Source organism: Ictalurus punctatus, chromosome 4 (assembly GCF_001660625.3).
Source record: "Ictalurus punctatus breed USDA103 chromosome 4, Coco_2.0, whole genome shotgun sequence".
Classification (NCBI taxonomy): Eukaryota; Metazoa; Chordata; class Actinopteri; order Siluriformes; family Ictaluridae; genus Ictalurus; species Ictalurus punctatus.
The window spans coordinates 18,399,756-18,424,042 of record NC_071284.1 but is presented as its reverse complement, the minus strand read 5'-3'; the positions used below and the strand labels follow the sequence as shown (position 1 = coordinate 18,424,042).

General features: G+C 39.7%; 1 protein-coding gene across 1 annotated transcript in view; it reads left to right on the top strand.

The window, feature by feature from the left end:
* reln (reelin) overlaps positions 1 to 24,287 on the top strand; it is a 610,589-nt gene that overhangs the window by 259,382 nt on the left and 326,920 nt on the right. Inside the window, exons 12-13 of the mRNA XM_053678020.1 lie at positions 14,637 to 14,788; positions 14,891 to 15,006. Of these exons, the coding sequence (XP_053533995.1) occupies positions 14,637 to 14,788; positions 14,891 to 15,006 (268 nt within the window). The remainder of the gene's footprint in view (positions 1 to 14,636; positions 14,789 to 14,890; positions 15,007 to 24,287) is intronic.

Sequence of the window (24,287 nt, the reverse complement as noted above, 5' to 3'; positions counted from 1 at the left end):
TTTTAAGACTGTGTTTTGCATAACAGAAAGTCTACTCATGGTAGTCTTGAGTAAACAAATACGTTTTAAGCCTAGCCTTAAACACTGAGACTGTGTCTGAGTCCCGAACACTAATTGGAAGGCTATTCCATAACTGTGGGGCTTTATAAGAGAAAGCTCTTCCCACAGCTGTAGCCATCACTATTTGAGGTACTGTCAAATAGCCTGTACCTTTGATCCAAGTAGGCGTGGTGCATCAGAGAAAACCAAAAGTTCATTTAGATACTGTGTTGTTCCTATGTAAGTACAGACATAGCTGCTGTGCTATAACATTTTCTAATATCTTGGAGAACAATGGGAGATTTGATATAGGTCTATAGCTGGACAGTTGAGAGAGGTCAAGGTCAGGTTTTTTAATCAGGGGTTTAATAACTGCTAATTTAAATGATTTTGGTACATAGCCAGTGCTAAGGGAAGAATTGATTATATATAGAAGGGGTTCAATTACTCCAGGACACATCTGTTTAAAGAAACATGTAGGTAAAGGATCGAGTATGCAAGTTGATGAATTCAATGAAGAGATTAATGATGCTAGTTCGGTCTCTCTAAGGGGAGTAAAACATTCTAATCGTTGATCAGATATTATTATATTATCATCTACAGGGTTAGTTATAAAACTGTCTGGTTTTAATTTAATAGCCTGAATTCACATCTAATATTTCCAACTTTACCAATGAAAAAAAATCATGAAATCTTCACTGCTATGTAATTATTGTGTACTTCTTCTTTTTGTAGTGTTTTTTATTCCTAGTTAATTTTGCTACTGTGTTGAATAGAAATCTCTAATTGCTTTGTTATCTCCTATTAAGGTGGAGAGAGAGACTTTTCTACCATCACTAAGAGATTTTCTATAGTTCAGTAGGCTCTCCTTCCATGCTGTTTGAAATACTACCAATTTGGTTTGACGCCATTTACGTTCTAATTGTTGAGTGGTCTGTTATTTACAGAAACAACCGGATTGGAGATAAAATCTGAAAATTCACTAAGTAATTCAGTATATGGCCCTGGGGGTCTGTAAATAATAATTAGAGGAATTGACTTATTTTTTGTGGCTACATAAGTTATACTGATACAAAGAACTTCACAAGAGTTTAATTTATGACTAGTTTTCTGTGTGACGCCTGGATTTTGACTATGGAGGAGTGCGACACCTCCTCCTCTACCAGTTAAACGAGGCTGATGTATATAACTGTATCTAAGAGGACTGGCTTCATTTAATGCTATACCCTGTGCCACTTTCATGCAGGGTTCTGACTTGGAGCTCTTAGTCCATTCATACCTACTCTCATTGCAAGACACCCCATCACCAAGTCTTTAACCTATGTAGGGTCCAGATATTGTTCATGATGGTCAAAAATGGAGACCTGCGCAAGGAAGGATTTTAAGTTTAAATTTTATTTGAAGGGGGTGCACCATCCCCAGTAGCACTATCTTCACCATGATATAGTAAATCCAGTGGCAAGGGGGGTCCCGGGAAAACTGGTCCCACATCTTGGCTGCAGGAGGTTGCCATGTAATTTGTTAAGGCCCCCTATTGTGCACCGCCAGTGCGTTGCTTTTCTGTCAGGGTGTGCTCCCTTAGCTTTAGTCTCAATACACTTACACTTTACACTTTCACTATTTGCCCATAGCTGGGGCAGTGGTTGAAGGGCACCAGGGCACCAGGGCATGTCCACACAGTGGTAGGCCTGTCTGTCTCGTCTTTGGGGCCCACTGCTGCTCCGAGATCCCCTGTAGTTTAGCCTGGGACCGTGAGATACGCTCGTGGAGGCACTGCTGTAGTCTTGGTGGTGGAGAGGCTCTGCGCCTCTTTTCACCTTCTATCAAGGAGGCTATCCAGTGGCAATAGCTGTAAGCAGAGAGTAGCAAGCATGGGGCAAAATGTGGCAAGTAGTACTATTACTACTACTGCACTAGATGCTTCACACACACCCTGTGCACCAGTGTACACTCACAGAAACTAATCTAACACATAAACACACACACAGACACACAAATGGGATGACAATGGTTTGAACAGTATGAATGAGGTTCCGAGTTTGTAGCACTGTAGGTTATTTCACAGACCATGACCTGAATGAACCATCAACTTATTAATCTATTTTCACTTCTTCAGAAGGGCTTTAAACTTAATATTATATGCACCAGTTTAGCTATATTTTGGAGGCATCATGCTTGCCTGTTGAGGGGATTTCCTAGATAAATCCTGGCATTGAGGGGATTCCGGCAATGGTTATTCATCAATGGTCTAGTCGGCATTTTAGTGGCATCTCAGAAGACCAATCGGAATTATGAATGGACTGGAGTCTGGTAGGCAGTAGGTTTGAAGAGCTGGTGACGGCTCTCAGCTGGGTCTCCAAGCAGATGTGATGGCTGGAGACTTTTTGCCACCTCTGTTGTTGTTCTTCTGATGAGATGAGTGATGAGCTGAGAGAGAGAGAGAATTCTTTGGTGTCATTGGATTTTCTCTTTCTGGGTAGACCAGCCCCAGAATGTTTCCTCCAATCAAACATTGTCTTAGGGTTGGGTGTAAACCATGTTCTCCACCTATGACATTAATCAGTCCATTGTTTCTGCAGATGGGTGGTTCCACACTTTTCATGATGTGTGGATCAAACTTTGTTCTGAAATATTAACATATACATATAATGACATTCTACCCAAATTTCAATACTCTTATCCTTCAGGAATTCACTCAACAAACACACACATATCACACAAGGCATAGGCTGCATACACACATACCACACAAAGGCTGCTGTTAACACACTGCTAATAGTCAACCACAACAATCATACTAGTACTACTATACCAATACATGCTAAATAAATGAAACAATTAGTGGCAACTTAATGGTTATAAGCATGAAGAAAACATGGCAGAAAATAGGTGCTTGTAGTTGTTTTAAAGATGTGTTAATTTTCACAGTTATTGCCTCTGTAGGCTATATGGGGTGCTCTGATTGTGGAATGTGTGAACACGGGGGGCTTTGTGTTGACCCTTTCCTGAAGGGCCAAAAGGTCTCATTTCAAGGGGAGTTCCCCCCCGTCGTTTCTTGATGAAGTTATCAACTTTATTGATGATGATCCTTGGACTTTATCTGTTGGGTGAGCCATCTGGTCTGGCCCAAAGGCTTAAATCATGTGATTTGACAGGGGTTTCTGTGGTTGAGATGGTTCAGCCCTGGGTCAGAGATGTATCTAACACTTGCCCTATTGTTTCAAGATAGCTGGGATAAGGCAGGCACAAACAGGCAGTAATTACGTGGCAGTTTAGCATATAGTGAGTGAGGATACTGAGTATTAGCATTAGTATTAGCTGAGTGAAGTTAGTTTGTAATGTTTGGTCCAGAGCTTCTGGTTGGGTTTTCTGTCTGAGAGAGTCCATTGTTTTATGGTTCTATCCTGTGGGTCATATATGCTGCTTGTGCATTGAGGTCCTGCAGTTAATATAGAGAACTTTGCTTTAATCGCATTGAATGTATGTCCAGGTTTTTGTGTGATACTTACATTTTCATTATAAATAACTGTGACACCTCCTCTGCCAGTAGACAAGGCTGTAAGTAGCTGTGTCCGGAAAGACTAGCTTCATTTAATGCCACATACTTGTTTGGTTTAATCCACGTTTCTGTTAAACACAGTACATTAAACTCCTGATCAGTAACAGGTTCATTAACAATAAGTACTTTAGATGTAAGAGAGCTAATATTTAACAGTCCCAGCTTCAGATCAAATGGGCAGGCTGTACATTTAGTATGATCTAATTTTATGTTAATTATGTTACTAAAATGTAGAGGGTTTTTTTTACATTTTAGTTTGCTCGGGGAACAGACACAGTTTCAATATTAACTAGGTTAAATTGCTAAACTAGACCTGTTCTAAGACTTTGAGTTATGCTGCAAGAAATGATAGGAGCACCTTCCTCAATGGGGTGTATACTGTCCCACCCTAACAGGCCAGCTTTGCCCTCAAAACTACTTCAATTATCTATAAAGCCCACATTGTTTTCAGGGCACCACATAGACACCCTACACTTCAGCGAACATTATTATGTTAAATAATAATTAATTATTTAATGAAGGAGGAAGTATTACTAAACATCCTGCATTCAACACATTGAACAAGCTGAATATTTGCCATGTTAAATGTTATATACCTTTAGTCGAAGATTTGTTGAGATTATTTTAAACAGATCTGATGTGGATGGCCTCTGCTTGCTGTCTTTAGAAAAAAACCCACAAGAGTGTTCTTTGAGAACATGAAAATGCAGCAGAATAGGAAGGTCAAAAAATCATCAAAAGAAATGGTGCAAAATTATTGACAAAAACAGTCAATAGTAGGTATACTATCAATATCAAAACTGGCATTAAACTCCTGGAAAACATTCAAAAAAAAGGAACTCATCTCTATGCTAATCTGCAAGTGGATGTTTGATGATGACCTGGTTACTTAAAAAATATGGGCATCATCAGATAATCAGCTTTCGGCAAACACTGAAATATTATCATCAGGGGCGGAATTTTACCATTAGGCAAAGATCGGCAATTGCCTTGGGCCCCGAGCTACCAAGGGTCCCCAAAATGCTGCATAAACTTATGGTTAAGAAAGTTTTATTTTTAATTTCCACTAATTAATTATGTTTTTCTAAAAATCCACACACTAAAATCCCATCCCCCCAGAACCCCAGATCCCCCCCCCCCCCCCCCCCTCTGTACCCACTACATTGGATTAGCGCACAATTTTACTGCTCATCAGGGAAATGATTCAGGAAGAAAGTAGCCAACTCGTGTAAATGTCGGCTACGTCATGTACAGTGTGCAGACATAGCAAAAATGTAGCAAAGGTATCCCACCATTTCTGAAAAAAGGAGAAAACGGGAGGAAATCCTGTGAAGTGTTTTAAATGAATATATTTTGCATTTGCCATGAAGACAAGTTGCAGTTCTGCAGGCGCGAGAACAGTGAGGCTGAGATAGGCAGCAGGGTTTTCATTCTCTCTTTCTCTCTCTCTCTCTCTCTCATACACATACATGCTTTTTCAAATATACATTTTGATAGAAGAATCTTAAAATTGATCCTAAATTGGACTGGAAGCCAATGGAGAGCTCGCAAAGTGGGAGTGACATGATCATATTTGCGACTATTTTTTTTTTTTTTTTAGAAATTTAGCTGCAGCATTTTGAACCAGTTGAAGTCGAGCTACCAGGGAATTACAGTAATCCAAATGCGAGGTTATGAAGGTATGAATGGCTATCTCAAGGGACTTTCAGACAGAAAATGTTTTATTTTGGAGAGTAAGTGAAGCTGAAAAAAGCTAGAGGCAATGACAGGACACATGTTTGTCTAATGATAACCGACTGTCTAGAAAAACACCAAGGTTCCATACACAATAAGAATTAAAAACAGACTTATTTCCCAGAGCGGTATTATTAAACTCAAATTTGTCGGATGAACCAAAAACTATAACCTCAGTCTTGGACTCGTTTAGAGTCAAAAAGTTACTGGTTAACCAGAGTTTAATCACATCGAGACAGGATAAAAGAGTTTGTAATGCGGAAGGGTCATAACAGCAGGTAGATATGAGTATCAACCACATAAAAGTGAAATGATACTCCATACTTTCTCAGAATCGAGCCTAAGGGTGAGCAGGTAGAGGGAGAAGAGTGAAGGTGCCAGAATAGAGCCCTGGGGAAGACCAGATTCAAGTGGAGCAGCAGAGGAGGTAGAATTGCCAATCCTGACGGAAAAATATCTCTCAAGTAGATAGGATTTAAACCAATTAAAAACTGAACCTTTTAGCCCCACGTGGGATTCTAATCTAGATAGAAACAATGTGTGATCGACTGTGTCGAAGGCTGTAGATAAGAGAACTAAAATCACAGAATTACCGGCTTCAGTTGCAACTACAGTTTCATTTAGAACTCTCAACAGAGCAGATTCAGTGCTGTGAAAAGACTTAAACCCTGACTGGAAGAAATGTTGTTCTTATTTAAAAATGACTGAAGTTGACATCACTTCTTCCAGTACCTTGGAGATAAAAGGAACCACAGAGATAGGGCAATAAAAGACAGATGTGTCTAAAGAAGGCTTCTTAAGTAGGGGAGTAGCAGTGGCCACTTTCAGGCATGTAGGAACAGAACTGGTTGGTAAACATTTGTTAAAAAGGATAACAGACCTGGGCCAACATACTCTATTAGCAGTTTAAAATACCAGGGATGAATCACATCATGAGGACAGATAGAAGTTTTGTGGGTGGCAATAATTTCAATGACTGCTTGTAGAGAAATGGGATCAAAAACCTCCAATGAGGCTAGCGGCTGAGAAGATGCAAAAGGAACCTTATATTACTGACCGTTCCCAGTTTATTTCTATGGGTGGTTACAGGTATGACACTAGGTCTATGCTCACTGGTGTTCCTCAGGGATCAGATTTAGGCCCTTTACTTTTCAATATTTATTTATCTCCACTTGGGCATCTGCTGTGATGGCTCTACCTCCATTATCATTTTTAAGCTGATGATACTGCTTAAAAAATCTATGGGTGAAGGGCTTTCTCTGTCAATGCTCCTTCCCTTTGGAACTCTCTTCCTCTTGAACTTAGGGAAGCTCAGACCATTGGCATTTTTAAAGCTCAACTCAAGACATACTTTTTTTAAACTTGCATTTAACTGCTGATGTCTACTTTTATTATTATTATTATTATTATTATTATTATTATTATTATTATTATTATTATTGTTGTTGTTAACTTTTATAAAAAAAAAATCTGTGTACTGCTTATTTTGTGTACAGCGCTTTGAGAAACTGCTTTTAAAGGTGCTCTATAAAATAAAGTTTGTTGTTGTTGTTATTATTATTGTTGTTGTTGTTATTATTATTATTATTATTATTATTATTATTATTATTATTATTATTATATAAAAGTAACACCTACTGTCTTTGATTTGAAACTTTATCAATGGAAAAACTCAAGAAGGTTTCACATAATGCATTGGAGGAATTAGGTATATGATTAACAGGTGGGTTTCAAACAGCATTTATAACCAAGAACAAAACTGTTGGTCTATGGCAGCTGTTTGAGACTAAACTAGAGAAAAAGGCAGCTTTTGCAGCCTTGGCAGCATTCTGGTAAGCCAGAAGGCAGCTTTGAACAGCTCATATGAAGACTGAAGATGGTCCTTTTGCCATTTCCACTCTGCTTTTCTGCAAGTTTGTCTGAGCAAACAAGTTTTGAAAGTTTGCCAATGATCTGTTTTGGGTTTTGGTTTAAACACTTTAAAAGGAGCATTCACTTTTAAAATGTCCAGCAATGCAGCATTTAGCAACTCAAGATGTTGGTCGACATCCAGATCAGGAAATGACGAATCCAGCAATAGTTGTTAACTCAGATCATTAAACAACAGATTAAAAGTAAAATGAAATTGAGATGAATAATGCCTAGACTGAGTTTGAGCTTCAACAGATGAGTAAGGTAGATTAGGGAGAGACAGAGAAAATAAAATCGGCTTATGGTCCGATAGCATTGTGTCAGATATTTCAAGCTCAGAGAACCCAAAGGTAAGCACGAGGTCCAAATTATGGCCAAGTATGTGAGTAGGATATTTTTATCCACTGAATCAGGTTAAAAGACTCAACGAGGGTTAAGATCTCTTTCGATAATAGATTTGACGGGAAGCAGACTTGAACATTAAAATCACCTACTAATGAAAATTAACCAGAAATTGTAGTAATAAACCCCGACAATTCTGTAAATTCACAAATAAAATCTTTAACAAGATGTGGAGGGCGATAGATCACTGCTTTCAGAACAGGGCCCTTCCGTTCAAATCTAAGTAATTTAACTTCAAAGGTCAAAAATGCCTTTACAGAAACAATTTGGCTGCGAGTGAAAAAAAAAACATTTTAAAACTGTCCCTAAGCCACACCCTCGACGGTTTCGATGGGGAGAGTAAAAAAAAAAAACGAACAAGAATTTGGGACCAGTTCAGAAAAGGGACTTATGTCTCCCAACTGTGACCAGGATTCAGTTATTAACATAAAATCCAACTTATGAAAAAAAAAAAAAAAAAAAAATCAAGCATTTCTTTTATAAACTAAGTGGTACAGTGAAAGTTCTTTTTTCCCATGCTTTGACTCATTATCCCCTAAAAAGTGCATTTTGGACAATTTAGCTTCACCTACTCAAATGTTTTATAACTTGCTTAATATGCAAAACCTACTTTAGAGAACTTTACCTAGGATTTTTGTCCTATCTTCACAATTTTACTCTATACTCTTTACAATCTACTCAGCAGCATGTGAAACTCAAAACATGTTGACATTTCTAAACGATATGGCCACCACGTCAATCAATTCTAATGAGGCAGTGCCTGATTTACTTAAACAGCTATAAGACAGGGATATCACTGAAATATCACCACCGAATTTGGTAGTTTGGTCACACGGCCCTTACCCACCAGAAGGGGTCACTATAAAAATTAATTTACCTTTTGGTTTATTTTTCTTTGTGTGTGTGTGTGTGTGTGTGTGTGTGTGTGTGTGTACCCATTTGCTTCTTTACTCTGCATTGTGTTGTTTTACATGGAAATGAAATGAAATATATTTTTATACAAATTATCACTGCAGCTTCAGCTCACATCAGTTAATACTCTTCCTTTCGGGAGAGAGTGGAGCAAAAGAAAGAAAAAAAATACATCCAAATGCACACATCGCATTCTGAAAAGTATGTTAATTTATGAACTCAATACTTGGTCAGGCCTCCTTTTGCACAAATTACTGCATCAATGTGGCGTGGCATGAAGGTAATCACCCTGTGGCACTGCTGAGGTGTTATGGAAGCCCTGGTTGCTTTGATAGTGGCCTTCGGCTAGTCTGTATTGTTGGGTCTGGTGTCTTCCATTTTCCTCTTGTCAATACCAGGTTAGGCGAGTTGGCTGGCCAATGAAGCACAATAATACCATGGTCAGCAGATGGAAGCATGAAGTGCTCTAAAATCTCCTGGTAGATGGCTGCATTGACTCTCAACTTGAGAAAACACAATGGACCAACACCAGCAGATGACATGGCACCCAAATTATCATTATATACCTGTTTCATTTAAACCTCTCACATAGTGTCTGCTGTTACCTTTGCTATTGAGGTGTGTGGTGTCATCATGCCAAGATTTAAAGTGTTCTGTAAGGCCTTCAAAAAAAAAAGGTTGTGGATGTCTATGAGTTTGACAAGGGATTTAAAAAGATCTCCAAATTATTTGAAATACATCATTCGACTGTAAGGAAAATAATCTACAAATGGCACAGATTTCAGATGACTGCCAATTTGTCCAGGGCTGGCTGGACTAGCAAATTCAGTCCAAGAGCAGACCATCTGATGCAAAAAGAAGTCTCCAAGAACCCTGAAATTTCATCACAGGATATGATAGTAAGTCTTGCAACTATTGGTGTCAAAGTGCATGCATCTACAATCAGAAAGAGATTTTACAAATTTGACCTGCATGGGATGGTGCAAGGAAAAAGCCTTTGCAAGACTATAGTTTCCCAATGAGCATAAAAGGAAAGATCAGGCCTTTTAGAATAATGTGCTCGGGACAGATGAATCCAAAAAGGAGTTGTTTGGCCACAATAACAGGAGATATGTTTGGTGCAGACCAAAGCCAGCTTTTCAGGAGAAGCACCTCGTACCAACTGTGAAGCACAATGGTGGAAATTTTATGCTTTGGGGTTGCTTCGCTGCCTCAGGGACTGTACAGCTTGCATTAATTAATTAAACTATTAATTCTGCATCATATCAAAGAGTGCTTGAAGATAATATGAGGGAACTGGCAATTCAACATCAAGATGTTGTTCTCACCCACATGAGGAGCTTGGGGCTCAGGTTGAACCACAAGAAAAGGCTTCTCCAGGGTAGAGGACAACTTTTCTAGGGGTTATATGGGATTCTACTATTATGAGGGTGTTTCTATCCCCAACACATGTAGAGTCTGGGCATCCCCTCCAGTCTCTACAAGAGACTGTTGGGGCTTATGGCAGCAGTAGCCAACGTCATACCATTAGGCCTATTGCACATAAGACCATTTCAGTGGCGGCTGAAAGGTCATGGGTTTGATCTGAGGATGAAACCCCTGAGAGATTCTAGCCTCGGGTTACACTCTCAGGGTGCCTCCTAATCGCAAGCTAGTAATGACAGATGCCTCCCTCACGGGCTGGGGCATGGTCTTAGGTGGCTGTCCAGCTCATGGTCTCTGGAGCGGCCCTCATCTGGAGTGGCATTTAAATCACCTAGAATTGCAGTCCGTATTTCTAGTTCTGAAATTCTTTCTTCCTCAATTAAGTGGCCACCATGTGTTAGTTGTGACAGCCAACACAGCAATGGTCTCATATATCAACCACCAGGGAGGGTTACATTCGCATCCCCTTTTCAGGCATGTGCAACTAATTCTTCTCTGGGTGAAGGGAAAAATTTTGTCAGTGAGTGCAATGTACATTCCAGGCAACCGGAATGACAAGGGCAGACATCCTGTTGAGGCAGGGGCTGAGGCCCAGGGATTAGAGGCTCCATCCACAAGTGGAGGAGTCTGTATGGCTTAGATTCGGCCAAGCAGAAGTGGATGTGTTCGCCTCTGAGGAGACAACACCTTGCCCACTGCAATTCGCTCTCACTCCTCCTGCACCACTGGGGCTGGATGCCATGGTACACACGTGGCCAAGGTCACGTCTGTATGTTTTTCCCCTGATCGCTCCACTCCCACAAGTTCAAGTGAGAGTTCACCAAGAACATCTATGTCTGCTGCTCGTAGCACCTTATTGGCCAGCTTGAATATAGTTCTCGGAGATAAAATTCCTGCTAGATGACACTCCTTGGGAGATTCCCATTAGCAGGGATCTACTGTTTCAAGCCAGAGGGTTGATTTGTCACCCTCGGACAGAATTATGGAAACTGTTGGTCTGGCCCCTAAGGGGCACCTGCTCATAGATTCTAGTCTCTCAACCGAGGTTTTAGAGACCACGTTGAATGCGAGAGCACCATCTATGAGAAAATTGTGTGCGCCCAAGTGGTGACCTTTTTGTGAGGACCACCCATTAGACCCAGTAAACTGTACAATAACTATCGTCTTGGAGTTCTTACAGGGACGTTTCTTAGTAGGATTGGCTCCTTTTACAATCAGGGTCTACATGGCCAGCATTTTGGCCACCCACACCCCTATTGATGGAGCCTTTTGTGGAGCAACATTCTCTAACATTGAGGTTTATGCACAGTATCAGATGGCTGACGCCCATATGCAGACCACGCATACCTTACTGGGACCTGTCTGTGTGTCAGGCATCCAATTTGAGCTCTTAGAGTCAGCCTCACAGAAGCTTTGACTCTAAAGGTAGCTCTTCTGCTGGCCCTGTGACATCTTTCAAACGTGTCAGAAATCTACAAGCTCTCTCTGTTGACTTGATTTTGCCCCTGGATTAGCCAAGGCTTTTCGATATCCTATGACAGATTATATTCCTAAAGTGCCTATTTCTGTTGCCCAGCCAGTAGTGTTGCAGGCTTTCTGCCCTTATCCATTCCTTACACCAGTATAAGAGAAATTGCACCTACTGTGTCCAGTAAGGGCTCTCTGTACTTACGTCCACTGCCCTGACCAGTGGCATAAGTCGGAGCAGTTGCTGGTCTGCTTTGGCGGCGACAGTAGAGGTGATGCTGTGTCAAATCAGCACATCTCTAATTGGATAGTGGAAGCAATCTCTATTGCTTACGCGGCGTGTGGTCTCACTACGCCTCTGGGCATAAGGACACTAAGGGGTTCCTCTCCTCAAAGGCTTTATTTAAAGGGGTACCCTTATGGAATTTGTGTGCTGCAGTGAGGTGGTCTGTACACAATCATTCAGTATTGCAGTTTGGTTGAGGGTCTTGCAGTGACCCTAAGACAGAGACCTTTTGGATAAACTATATCCTCAGTATGATGTAGTGGGCATACTTGTTCCCACAGCATTAAGCTCACACAATGTTGAGTTCCCTTTGAAAGGTAATGTCTGGGTTGCACATGTAACCCTGTTCCCTAAGAAGGGAACAAGATGTTGCTTTGTCATGTTTATGTTCAAAAAACTATTATGTAAAACATCAAATAACTTGTCTATATATGTTTTTTTGTTTAAATGCAAGTCAAAGAAACGAATCACTCCTCTGTGTTTTATTAGCATTTTCCATACAGCCCCTTTTTCAGAATTGGGGTTGTGTGTCAGTTGTTTTTTTTCTGTAGATTGAAGACATTTGAGTACATTATATTATATAGTGGGAGAAATAAGTATTGGATGCATCAACATTTTTTTTTTCAGTTAATCTATTCCCAATGCACTATTCACATGATATTTTCACCAGACATCAGTTTTAACTCAAGAAATCTGGAAATATAAAGAATTCACAACATTAAAGTCCGTAAATAAAGTTATGTGTAATAAAGTGGAATGACACAGGAAAAAAATATTCAAGTATCTCCAAGGCAAGGTAAGGCAAAGAACCAGCTGAAATATGTAAGTAATTATACCCCCTATATGTGCAAATTCATATCAGCTGGGTTAGTAAATTGATGGTCTATAAAAAGGCTTTTCATTAACAAGGTGTCACACAAGAAACATCTCATGATGGGTAAAAGCAAAGAGCTCTGCCAAAACCTTTATAACCTTATTGTTGTGAAACATATTGATGGAATGAGACACAGATGTATTTCAAAGCTTCTGAATCCTCCAGTAAGCACCATTGGGGCCATAATCTACAAGTGGAAGCAACATCACTCCGTCATCAATCAGCCATGCACAGGAGCTCCTCGCAAGATTTCTGAACAGGGAGTCCGAAGAATAGTCAAAAGTGTAGCCCAAGAGCCAAGGACCACTCAGAAAGAGCTCCAGAAACACTTGGAGGCAGTAGGCATCATAGTCACAGAGGGAACAATAGGCAATGCACTCCACTGCTTACACTCACCCCAAAAGTCTCCATTACTAAAGAAAAGGAATATCAAAGCTCGTTTAAAGTTTGCTACAGCTCATTTTGACAAGCCAATGAAATACTGGGAGAGTGTAGTCTGGTCAGACAAGAGCAAAATTGAACTTTTTGGCTGTCATACTACACACCATGTTTAGAGAAGAAATGGCACTGGACATCACCCTAAAAACACTACCAACAGTGAAGTTTGGGGATGGAAGCATCATGGTGTGGGGCTGTTTTTCATCGAATGGTATTGGCAGACTTCATATAATTGAAGGAACGATGAATGGAGCCCTTAACCAGAAGATTCTTAAGAAGAATCTGCTGCCATCTACCAGGATGATGAAGATGAGATGTGGATGGACCTTCCAGCAGGACAACGATCAAAAGCATATAGCAAAGGAACCTCTCAATTGGTTTCAGAGATAAAAATCAAGGTGTTAGAATGGCCCAGTCAATCACCTGACTTGAATCCAATTGAACAAGATTTAAAGACAATGAGTTTAGAAAAATGGACCAAAATCACACTTGAATACTGTGGCCGATTAATTTCTTCATACGGGAAGCATCTTGAAGCTATCTTTACAAGCAAAGGCTTCTCCACTAAGTATTAAAAAAATTTTAGTACGCATGTTCTATACTTTTTCCTGTAAAATTCCACTTTATTACACATAACCTTATTTATGAACTTTAATGTTGCAAATTCTTTATATTTCTGGATTTCTTGAATTAATTCTGATTTCAGTTTCATGTGAATAGCTTCATTGGAAAAATATGTAGTGGAAAAAATTGACATGTCCAATACTTACAGTATTTCCCCCACTTTGTGTATGTGTGTGTGTGTGTGTGTGTGTGTGTGTGTGTGTTTGTATATATATATATATATATATATATCACATACACACAGTGGGGGAAATAATAACACACATTTGTATGTTTCAGCAAAGCTACATGATGGACACCAGCTTAATAAATTTGAGATATGTGTAAAGGACATTTGACACTGGATGCTCTGTAACTTCCTCCCGCTTAAGACAGAAGTACTTGTACTAGTACCACATACAGCTAGAAGTACACTTTCTGATTACATAGTAACTCTGGATGGCCTTTCAGTTAAATCATGTGCAGCAGTCAAAGACCTTGGTGTGATTATTGACTCAAAACTCATTTGAAGCTCATGTACATAATCTCACTAGAACAGCCTTTTTTCATCTCAGAATGTTGGATGCTTGGATCAATATTAATAAGTTGTTATTAAATGTTGATAATTTGGTTTTAATGTTATTGCTGACTGGTTAATATTTACACAAACAAGTGCTATTGTTCTTTATATACTGTTCCACTGCTTTATCTATGTATACAAAAAATACACCACATATTTTAAGCCATATCATGTTTGTCTTTGTCACAGCTTACAATACATTTTTCAACATAGCCAACATTTCACAATGCCAATTAGAAATGAATTGGGTTACCTGGATACATGTATTAAATAAAATAGATTGGTTTAAGACTAGAAAGTAGCTGTACATATATATATTGTCCACTTGGTACTAGGCATAAAATTGTAAAATTTGCAATTGACACTTTAATATTTAAATTCTATCTAATCTCTTTATTTTCTTTAGCTGGAACATCGAGGGAGCAGTGTATGACACTCGGTGTGGAGAAATTGAGTCCGGCAAAGCACTAGTGTTCCTTGGGTTTGGAAACAGGAAAGTGTGCACCCCCTACCTGGATACAACGATGTATGGCAATTTGCGATTCCACTTCACTATGGGTATGAATTTCTACAGTATACTTTCTATAAATACAAACTTTAACTGATTAAAATGTAGTTTTACATGAATGCCTTTTTATATGTGTGTTTTTATGTGTGCAGGTGCTGGAGAATGTGATCCAGGGGAGTCACATAACAATGATGTTATCCTTTTTGGCCAGTCAGAAGTCAGAAGACAACCTGTTCTGTTAGAAACACTTCCATTTTCAGCCTACAGGGTAAAATTTTTCTCTCACTCCCACAAAACCAAATACTGGTGACATGTACACTATTTGTAGGGTAGGTACAATAGGCTTTTATATATATATATATATATATATATATATATATATATATATATATATATATATATACATACACCGCACAACCAGCTCTCAAAAGTATTGGCACCCTTGACGGTCGGCTCTAAAAAGAATTGGCGCACTACATGGCCAGCTACAACAGTGCCGGCGCCCTATCCATCTGGCTCTCGAAAGTATTGGCGCCCTACGCTGTCGGCTCTCAAAAGTATTGGCGCCCTACACGGCCAGTATCATGCTAACACATGCTAGCATAATGCTAAAACATGCTAGCATCATGCTAAAACATGCTAAAACATGCTAGCAAGATGCTAAAACATGTTCGCATGATGGTAAAACATGCTAAAACATGCTAGCATGATGCTAAAACATGCTAGCATGATGCTATCACGTACTAGCATGACGATAACACATGCTAAAACATGCTAGCATCATGCTTAAACATGCGAGCATCATGCTAAAACCCTCTAGCAACCTATCCGTCCGGCTCTCGAAAGTATTGGCGCCCTACGCTGTCGGCTCTCGAAAGTATTAGCGCCCGATCTGAATTTTGCCATGTAAGCACCACTCACATTTTCTTCAGGAAATGTACCGTTCTAGTCATTATTCTTCTTCTTCCACTTTTTTCGGTGCGTAACTAGTCCCGCACCGTTTGTCGTAGATCGACGGTTGAGGTGTCAAATCGATTGGCTTATTGAGGAGAGGTGTACTATGACTTTCGGAAGCGATCAGAATTTTGGCATTCCTGGTACGGAAGCTCAAAGTTGGAAAATTTCCCATAGATTTGCATTGAGTTTCGAAAGTATTGAGTTTCTCTAAAGAGAAAGCTCTAAAAAGTTTTGCCTCCGTACATATTCGGCTCTAAAATATATTGGCACACGATCTGTTCGGCTCTCAGAAGTATTGGCACCCTGGGATTTGGAATTCAGAATTCGATGGAGTAGGACGCGAAGTTGGAAGCTCCTGCTGATTTCGATTAAAATTGTAATTAATTTGCGCTTTTCGGTCATACAATATATTTTGACTTATTCTACTCCGTTTCCTTGTTTGCACTTTTAACTTTGTGGTACGTTAAAATGGAAAGAACACGCAAACCCGTGGTAGCATTCAGACATGATTGAGGCCTAGTGTGCACGCCGCGAGCGTGTCCCCTTCTCCCCCTGAATCTACGTCGCTGAGCGGTGACCCTGACTTCGCCGCACTCAGGCTCGAGCTGCTGGCTTTACTGAGGAAGGACATCACCGATATTTTTAAAAAGTAGCTCCAGAGCTCCAGAAGACTCTCTGGGAAGTGCTGCTTACTATCCAGCTTGACCTGCAGGCCATGAAAACACAGCTGGTTAGTGATAAAGTTGCTACCGAGGCTACCATATCGGCACTGAAAGGTACTGTTGGGGAAATGGAGCACGCGCTCTCCAGTTGCACCGATGACATAGCTCACATGAAGACTACTATCGAGTCTCTCACTGTGACCGTGACTCAATTAGAACATAAATATGAGGATTTGGAGTCGAGGTCATGGCGTAATAACGTTAGGATAGTCGGAGTTCCAGAGGGTGCTGACACATGTACAACTGCTAGTGTAACAGCCTCGTTAAAAGAGGCGTTTGGTCTGGAGAAGGAGCTGGTTTTGGACCGGTCCCACCGGACCCTTCAGCCGAAGCCCAAGCCTGGTGAACGACCACGAGCTATTGTGTGCAGATTCCATTATCACAGTGACTGTGTTGACATTTTACACCGTGCGAGAGAGATCCAGCGGATTAAAGTGAGGGATTTGACCATCTCCGTTTTCCCTGACTACACAGCCAAGACAGCCCGGGCCCGGGCCGCATTTAACGAGGTTCGGCGTCAACTTCGTGATATTGAGGGTGCTCGCTATGGAATACTTCACCCAGCTCGGTTTCGCATTACATATAACGGTGTTCAAAAGGACTTTATTTCAGTGGAGGAAGCAGGAGACTATGTTAAACTCTCGATATCGGGGTGAAACTCATTACCTACACAGCGGAGTCTTTTTCGCTCTTTTTATTTTTATTTTTTGCACTCGGCATTCCAGCTCTACAGAATTTGGATTTTTATTGATGATATTGTCGTCACATTACTTCGCCTAGATTTTGTGGACTCACTCTTCTTAAAATTTACTTCTGTATTAATGTGGTTCTCTGTTTTGATGCTCTGACTGGGTTAGAGTTTCTGTTTATTTAATTTTATTAGTGTTATCTCCTCGGCTTTACGTGCTACACTGTTAAATTATTTGTTACAAGTCTTTAAAAGTTAAGGACATTATATGTGTTATTGTGCGCAGACTGTTTATCAGACCTGAAGTCGGTAGGGGCTTTTTCTGTTACTGGAACTTTTTGTCTTGGTAATTTTGTTGGTTAGGTCAGCTTACTCTCCGAGTTGTTTTCACATTGAGGACAACGTTTGGTTTTGGTAGGATACACTGCTGTCTCATTTGTTTATGGAGACTTTGGGTGTGGGAGTTTGGTGGATTGTGAGAGTAAGCAGAACATGCCAACGCTTTGAAGGATGTGAATTGGAACAGAGTAATGTTATTTAATTGTGAATCTGTTTTTAGAGGATTTAAACCTAACATGGTGAACAAATTATATTATAGAATTCAGGCAATTTTACTGGGGTTATCTCATACAGTGTAGCAAGTAATAATCTGGAAATACCTTTTGTAATATGACAGTCTAAAACTGGATTTAAAGAGAAGCAAATTAGTAAATGAATCACATGAGAATGAATCACATGTAAATGAATCACATGTAAATTAATTATATGAAAATTAATAAATAAATTAAAGACCAAAAAAAAAAAAAGTATTGGCACCCTTTCCGGCCAGCTCTCAAAAGTATTGGCACCCCGCACGGCCAGCTCTCAAACGTATTAGCGCACTACACGGCCGGCTCTAACAGTGCTGGCGCCCTATCTGTTTGGCTCTCGAAAGTATTGGCACCCTACGCTGGTGGCTCTCGAAAGTATTGGCGCCCCGTCCCTGTTTTGTAACCGCAAGCACCACTCACATTTTCTTCAGGAAATGTACCGGTCTAGTTATAATTCTTCTTCTTCTTCCACTTCTTTTTCGGCACGTAACTAGTCCCGCACCATTTGTCGCAGATCGACGGGTGAGGTGTCAAATCGATCGGCTTATTGAGGAGAGGTGTGCTATGACTTGTATAAGCGATCAGAATGCCGGAATTCCCGCTACGGAAGCTCAAATTCTGAAAATTTCCCATAGACTTGCATTGAGTTTCGAAAGTATTGGCCCTCTAAAGAGAAAGCTCTAAAAGATTTGCCTTCGTACACATTCAGCTCTAAAATGTTTTGGCACACGATCTGTTTGGCTCTAAAATGTATTGGCATACGATCTGTTCGGCTCTCAGAAGTATTGGCACCCTACCCAGCCAGCGCGCAAAAGTATTGGCACCCCGCATGGCCAGCTCTCAAAAGTACTGGCGCCCTTGATGGTCGGCTCTAAAAAGTATTGGCGCACTACACGGGCGGCTCTAACAATGCTGGCGCCCTATCTTTCTAGCTCTCGAAAGTATTGGCGCCTTACGCTGTCGGCTCTCAAAAGTGTTGGCGCCCGTAGCTGTTTCACCACCGCAAGCACAACTCACATTTTCTTCAGGAAATGGACCGGTCTACTTATTATTCTTCTTCTTCCACTTTTTTTCAGCGCATAACTAGTCCTGCACCGTTTGTCAGAGATTGACGGCTGAGGTGTCAGATCGATCGGCTTATTGAGGAGAGGTGTGGTATGACTTTTTTAAGCGATCAGAATGCCGGAATTCTCACTACAGAAGCTTAAATTCGGAAAATTTCCCATAGACTTGCATTGAGTTTCTAAAGTATTGGCCCTCTAAACAGAACACTCTAAAACTTTTGCCTCCGTACACATTCGGCTCTAAAATGTATTGGCACACGATCTGTTCAGCTCTCAAAAGTATTCGCACCCCGCACGACTAGCTCTCAAAAGTACTTGAGATTCGGGTTTCACCACAGCAAGCACCACTCACATTTTCTTCAGGAAATGTACCGGTCTAGTTATAATTTTAGTAAGTTTTCACAAGAACAATAGTAGTGCTTTTCAAGCACCACTAATTACAACAATAATAATAATAATAATAATAATAATAATAATAATAATAATAATAATTGTTGTTGTTGTTGTTGTTGTTATTACTATTATTATCATCATCATCCATGATGGAGTTGGAGATGGCAACTGATTCTAATAATAATGAGAAAACTAATTGTCTCTGGCCTTATTTGTCAAAGTTTTTATAACTCAAACAATAAATATTGCACCTTTTATATGTAGTCACTCAGAAAGTGAACAAAGTCACTTAGAACAAAGTCAGAAGATATGCCAAAGGCAGGCACAGGTGCATTCAGTTGTACAAGATGTGCTTCACAGCATCAACCAAAACAATGTCTGGCACATGGGAAGGAATGTGCAAAATGCAAAGGCATGGAACATTTAACCAAACAGTGTTTTTCAAAGAACAAGTCACAGTCACCAATAAATGTGCATGCTGTGGAAGAGATAGAATTTTCAGAGACTTTCTTTGTAGGCATGATAATGGTGATACATAAAGTGTTCAGTGAAGATATGAGACAAAAAAATGAAATGACTGATGTGAGCAATGTGTCCCAGGATAAATGGATTGTGTCATTGAAGTCAGTGGAATCATTGTGCAACTGAACCTTTATACAGGAGCTAAAGCCAATCTCATAAACATATGTGACATAAATTAAGTGAAAATCAAGCCCCATATTTGGAAAAAGTCCAGTATCACTTAAAGCTTACAATGGAACAATGTGACACAGAGACACAAGTTTTATGCAGACTTAGAGTATTTGTCAAGAACAAAACTCATCACATTCTCTTTGTTGTAGTCCCAGATAATCATCACCCTCTCCTTGGTGGCAAAGTCCGTGTGGAGTTAGAATTGGTTAAGTAACTGCATTGCATCAATAGTCGTGATGTAGCAATGGCACAGCAGGAAACTGCAAATGACATTGCACACACATTTGATAATGTTTTCAAAGGACTGGGAGCTCTTCCATTTACTTACTGTACATTCAACATGCCATTAAGGCAATATTCATTTATATGGCTCCCCTTTGGCATAATTTCATTCTCTGAAATTTTCCATTATGCCATGGAGCATGTTATAGAAAGACTGGATGGAGTTTGTGCATATATTGATGACATAGTAGTGTGGGGATCATCATTGCAGGAGCATAATGAGAGACTTTTCAAGCTGTTCCGAAGAATGCAGAAGTATGGACTCAAACTAAACAGAGCAAAATGTTAGTTTGGTGTCACTGAAATTACCTTTCTATGTGAAAAGTTGTCTAGACATTGTATTGAGCCTGAGAAAAGTAAAATACAGACCATCCTGGACATACAAAGTCCAGTGGACAAGAAAGGTGTGCTGAGGATAATGGGAATGGTGGCTTTCATTGGTAAATTCTTCCAAATCTCTCTGCAAAAACATTAAGACTCAGGGAACAGTTGAATCACAAAGATAGGTTCAAATGGACAGTTAAACATGAGCAAGAACAGAAACTGCTCAGCAACTTAAACAATAGAACAGTTAACTACTTTGATGCTTCCAAGAACATCAAAATCTCCAAGGATGTGTCAAAAGATGGATTAGGAACAGTTTTACTCCAAAACAGATGCTCAAGGCTGGAAACTGGTAGCCTATGCCTCCAGAACTATGATGCAATCTGAATGCAGATATGCTCAGATTGAGAAAGCATACCTGGGACAGGTTTTTGGATTTGAGACATTTCATGGCTGCGTACATGGCTAACCATTATTCATTGTGGAAACGGACCACAAGCCCTTAATTGCAATCATTTGAAAAAATCTGAATGAGATGTCTCCATGCATTCAATATCTTATGATGAGACTGCAATGATATGACTTTGAGTTAGTGTACACTTCAGGGAAGTACATTGTCCTAGCTAAGAGACTATCTCTTGCACCATCAACATGTCAATCACATGAAATGAGTTCCACAGAAGTTGATGTGGACATGCGTGTGAATCTTGTTGTGGGGACAGCAAAATATCCAATTCTACACAATGTAATTGCAAATCTGAACAATGAATGGGTTAAAGGTTTTTGTCCACAATTCTACAATGTTAGGGCCGAGCTAAGTGTGGAAAATAGGGTGGCTGTGGCTCAGATGGTAGAGCAGGTTGTCTTGTCCACTAATCATAGGGTTGGCGGTTTGAATCCTGGCCCACATGACTCCACATACCGAAGTGTCCTTGGGCAAGACACTGAACCCCAAGTTGCTCCCGATGGCAAGTTAGCGCCTTGCATGGCAGCTCTGCTACCATTGGTGTGTGAGTGGGTGTGTGAGTGGGTGAATGAGACACAGTGTAACGTGCTTTGGATAACCAAATTGTCTTCTTCTGAGACAAAACAATAATTCCAATAGTAATTCCACAAGTGCTGAGACATCTTGGAATGAAAAAAATTAAAAGATGATCCAGGGATTCAGTCTACAGGCCCGGAATCAATAGTGCTATTGAGAATATGTGTAAAATTTGTCTGAAGCATCAAAATAGGAAGGCAAGAGAGCCCATGGTCACAACAGACTTGCCTAAGTATCCATGGCAGAATGTGGGAAGTGATCTATCTCGTGTCAATAGGAAAGACTACCTGTTGCTGGTGGATTACTTTTCTAGATACCCAGAAATAGCCCTGTTGTCCAATTCATGAAGCACATATGTGATACAGCACAAGAAATCCATCTTTGCCAGGCATGGCATTCTGCATTTTGTAATGAGTGACAATGGCTTACAATTCAAGAGAGTTTCAGGACACACTATGATTTAAAGCACATGACTTCAATTCCCCCCTAATTCCTGAGTCCAACGGGAAGGCAGAAAAGGAGTGTGTATTGTGAAACAGTGGCTCAGGAAGGCATCAGAGGTCAAATCGGATCCATATGTAGCTCTTCCAATTTCATAGTGCATCTCCTGCAGAACTCTTAATCGGTTGTAAAATAAGAACACTTCCTTATGAAAGTGACACAAAACAAGACACGATGAAAAGCACAACAGTGGAAAAAGAAACAGAAAGTTCCACAAAAGAGATGTTGTCCCCCTGTCTATATAGAGGAGAAATAAGTCACAAACATGACGGTCGATGTTACTTCCATGAGAGCTTTACTCGAATCAATTGTCAAAAATATAACAATATACACAAACAAACAGTTGTACAAAACAGTAAACCTAAAGTGCATTAAACATTATTTAAATAAAAGTACACATAAAAATATGCCTTTCATGTCCACATGTTCAAATTATGGCTAAACACAAGCTAGCGCTTTTCTGGTTTCCCGTACAAGGCAAGGACCTGCATGTGCGTGTGCATGCACACACACACGACAAAACTTACTCACATCTACTCAAAAACCATCAGAAACAAAATACAAGCACGTCTCAAAATGTCAGCAAGTTAACACAGATAAAACAGTTGAGTAAAACATGCACAACATAACTATATAGAGGAGAAATAAGTCGCAAACATGATGGTCGGTGTTACTTCCACGAGAGCTTTACTCGAACGGGGGAAAAAAAACCCGCTTTTCCTCCAGGTATGTGGGCGGAGACTAAAGCAATCGATCCCAGAGTGCAGGATTCAGACCATCCAAATAGATGACTGATTAGCGTTATACTCACTTGATTCAAAGTATTAACACATTAAAATGGAACAACAGTGGAAAATAAATGCTCTTTTAACCCTCTTCTTTAAATATTTGACTATTTAACTTAACACATTTCAACTTGTCACAGAGACAGAAGGTAAACAAAAAAAAAACTAAAGGCTGAAACCGTTATCAAAAGATGACATTGTGAGATTTGGAGATTCAAATTACTGGGACAAGAAAGCTGTTGTCCTCGAAGAAGTGAGTCCAAGGTCTTCAGGAGAAATCGCAGAAGTCTGCTTAAGACACAGGAAATAAACTAGACACTGAATGATCAAACGAGAGAAGAGGTTCAATAACAAATACCATTAAGCACACAGACTTCTTCATATTCCATCCTACTTGACAATCGTCATTCTGTAGAAACATACTACTCTCCTGTACTAAGGAAATTATCACGCACCATAAAACCTGATAGACTTCATTTGTAGATACCTATGCCCAGTGGCATTTGAAATGGATAAAACAAATGCATGTTCTTTTTTAATTTCCCTGTTTAAAAATAACAAACTATTTATGCTCCACATCTTTATGGTTACCACTTTTATTGTTTAAACCACAGTTAATGCTTTTCTAAAGGAAAGGACATATGGAGATTGGTTGTTGTTCCTGTTATTAGCTGTAGGTGGCAATAGTGTATAATATACAAGAGGAGGGTACCTAAGAATGTAAAAATGAAGATTGAGGCAGATTAGAGAACTGAAGCGCATGTAGACAGATGCTAAAAAATGAAAAATAAAATAAATAGGCTACACACCAGTAAAGATAGATATCTTTTCAGTGTGTTTATTAAGTAAACACCACATTAACATTATGTCTAGCATTTACAGAACATGTATGTATGTTTCTAAAACATCCATTCCACATATTTTCATAAATGTCCAAATCCATTTCTTCCTCCCAATTATGCTTCCTTGTGTTTGACTGATATACTTGAGACATTCATGGGGCATTTACACTAAATATTGCTGTGTCCCTTATATGTGTTTCTTGGAGAAAAATTACATCTGCATCTAATTTCTTACTATGAACATAAACCTTTCCACTTTTCACTGGACTAATGAATCTGATCATGTTCCAGCTAATTTGCATAAAATGCTCATCTATTTTTGCCAATTAGTAATTGGATTTTTGGCCTATTTTCACAGCCTTGGTATCAAATTATTCAGGAGAGTGTGAAACTCAATAATTATCAAAAATGTATTGACATTTGTAAACAATATGGCCACCACACATCAATCAAATGTAAGGAGGCATTATTGATTCTCAATAATTATGAAAAGTATTTTTTCATTATTCACAATCCGTGTGTGGTGGAGTATGGGATGACAGTGTCAAATTTATTAACAAATGCGAGCACAATTATCCATGAACTTGATAAATATTGCAAATGCATCTTACCATCCACAAACAAATGCCTTACAATTTGTGTCTGTGAAATTCAGAATGAAATGAA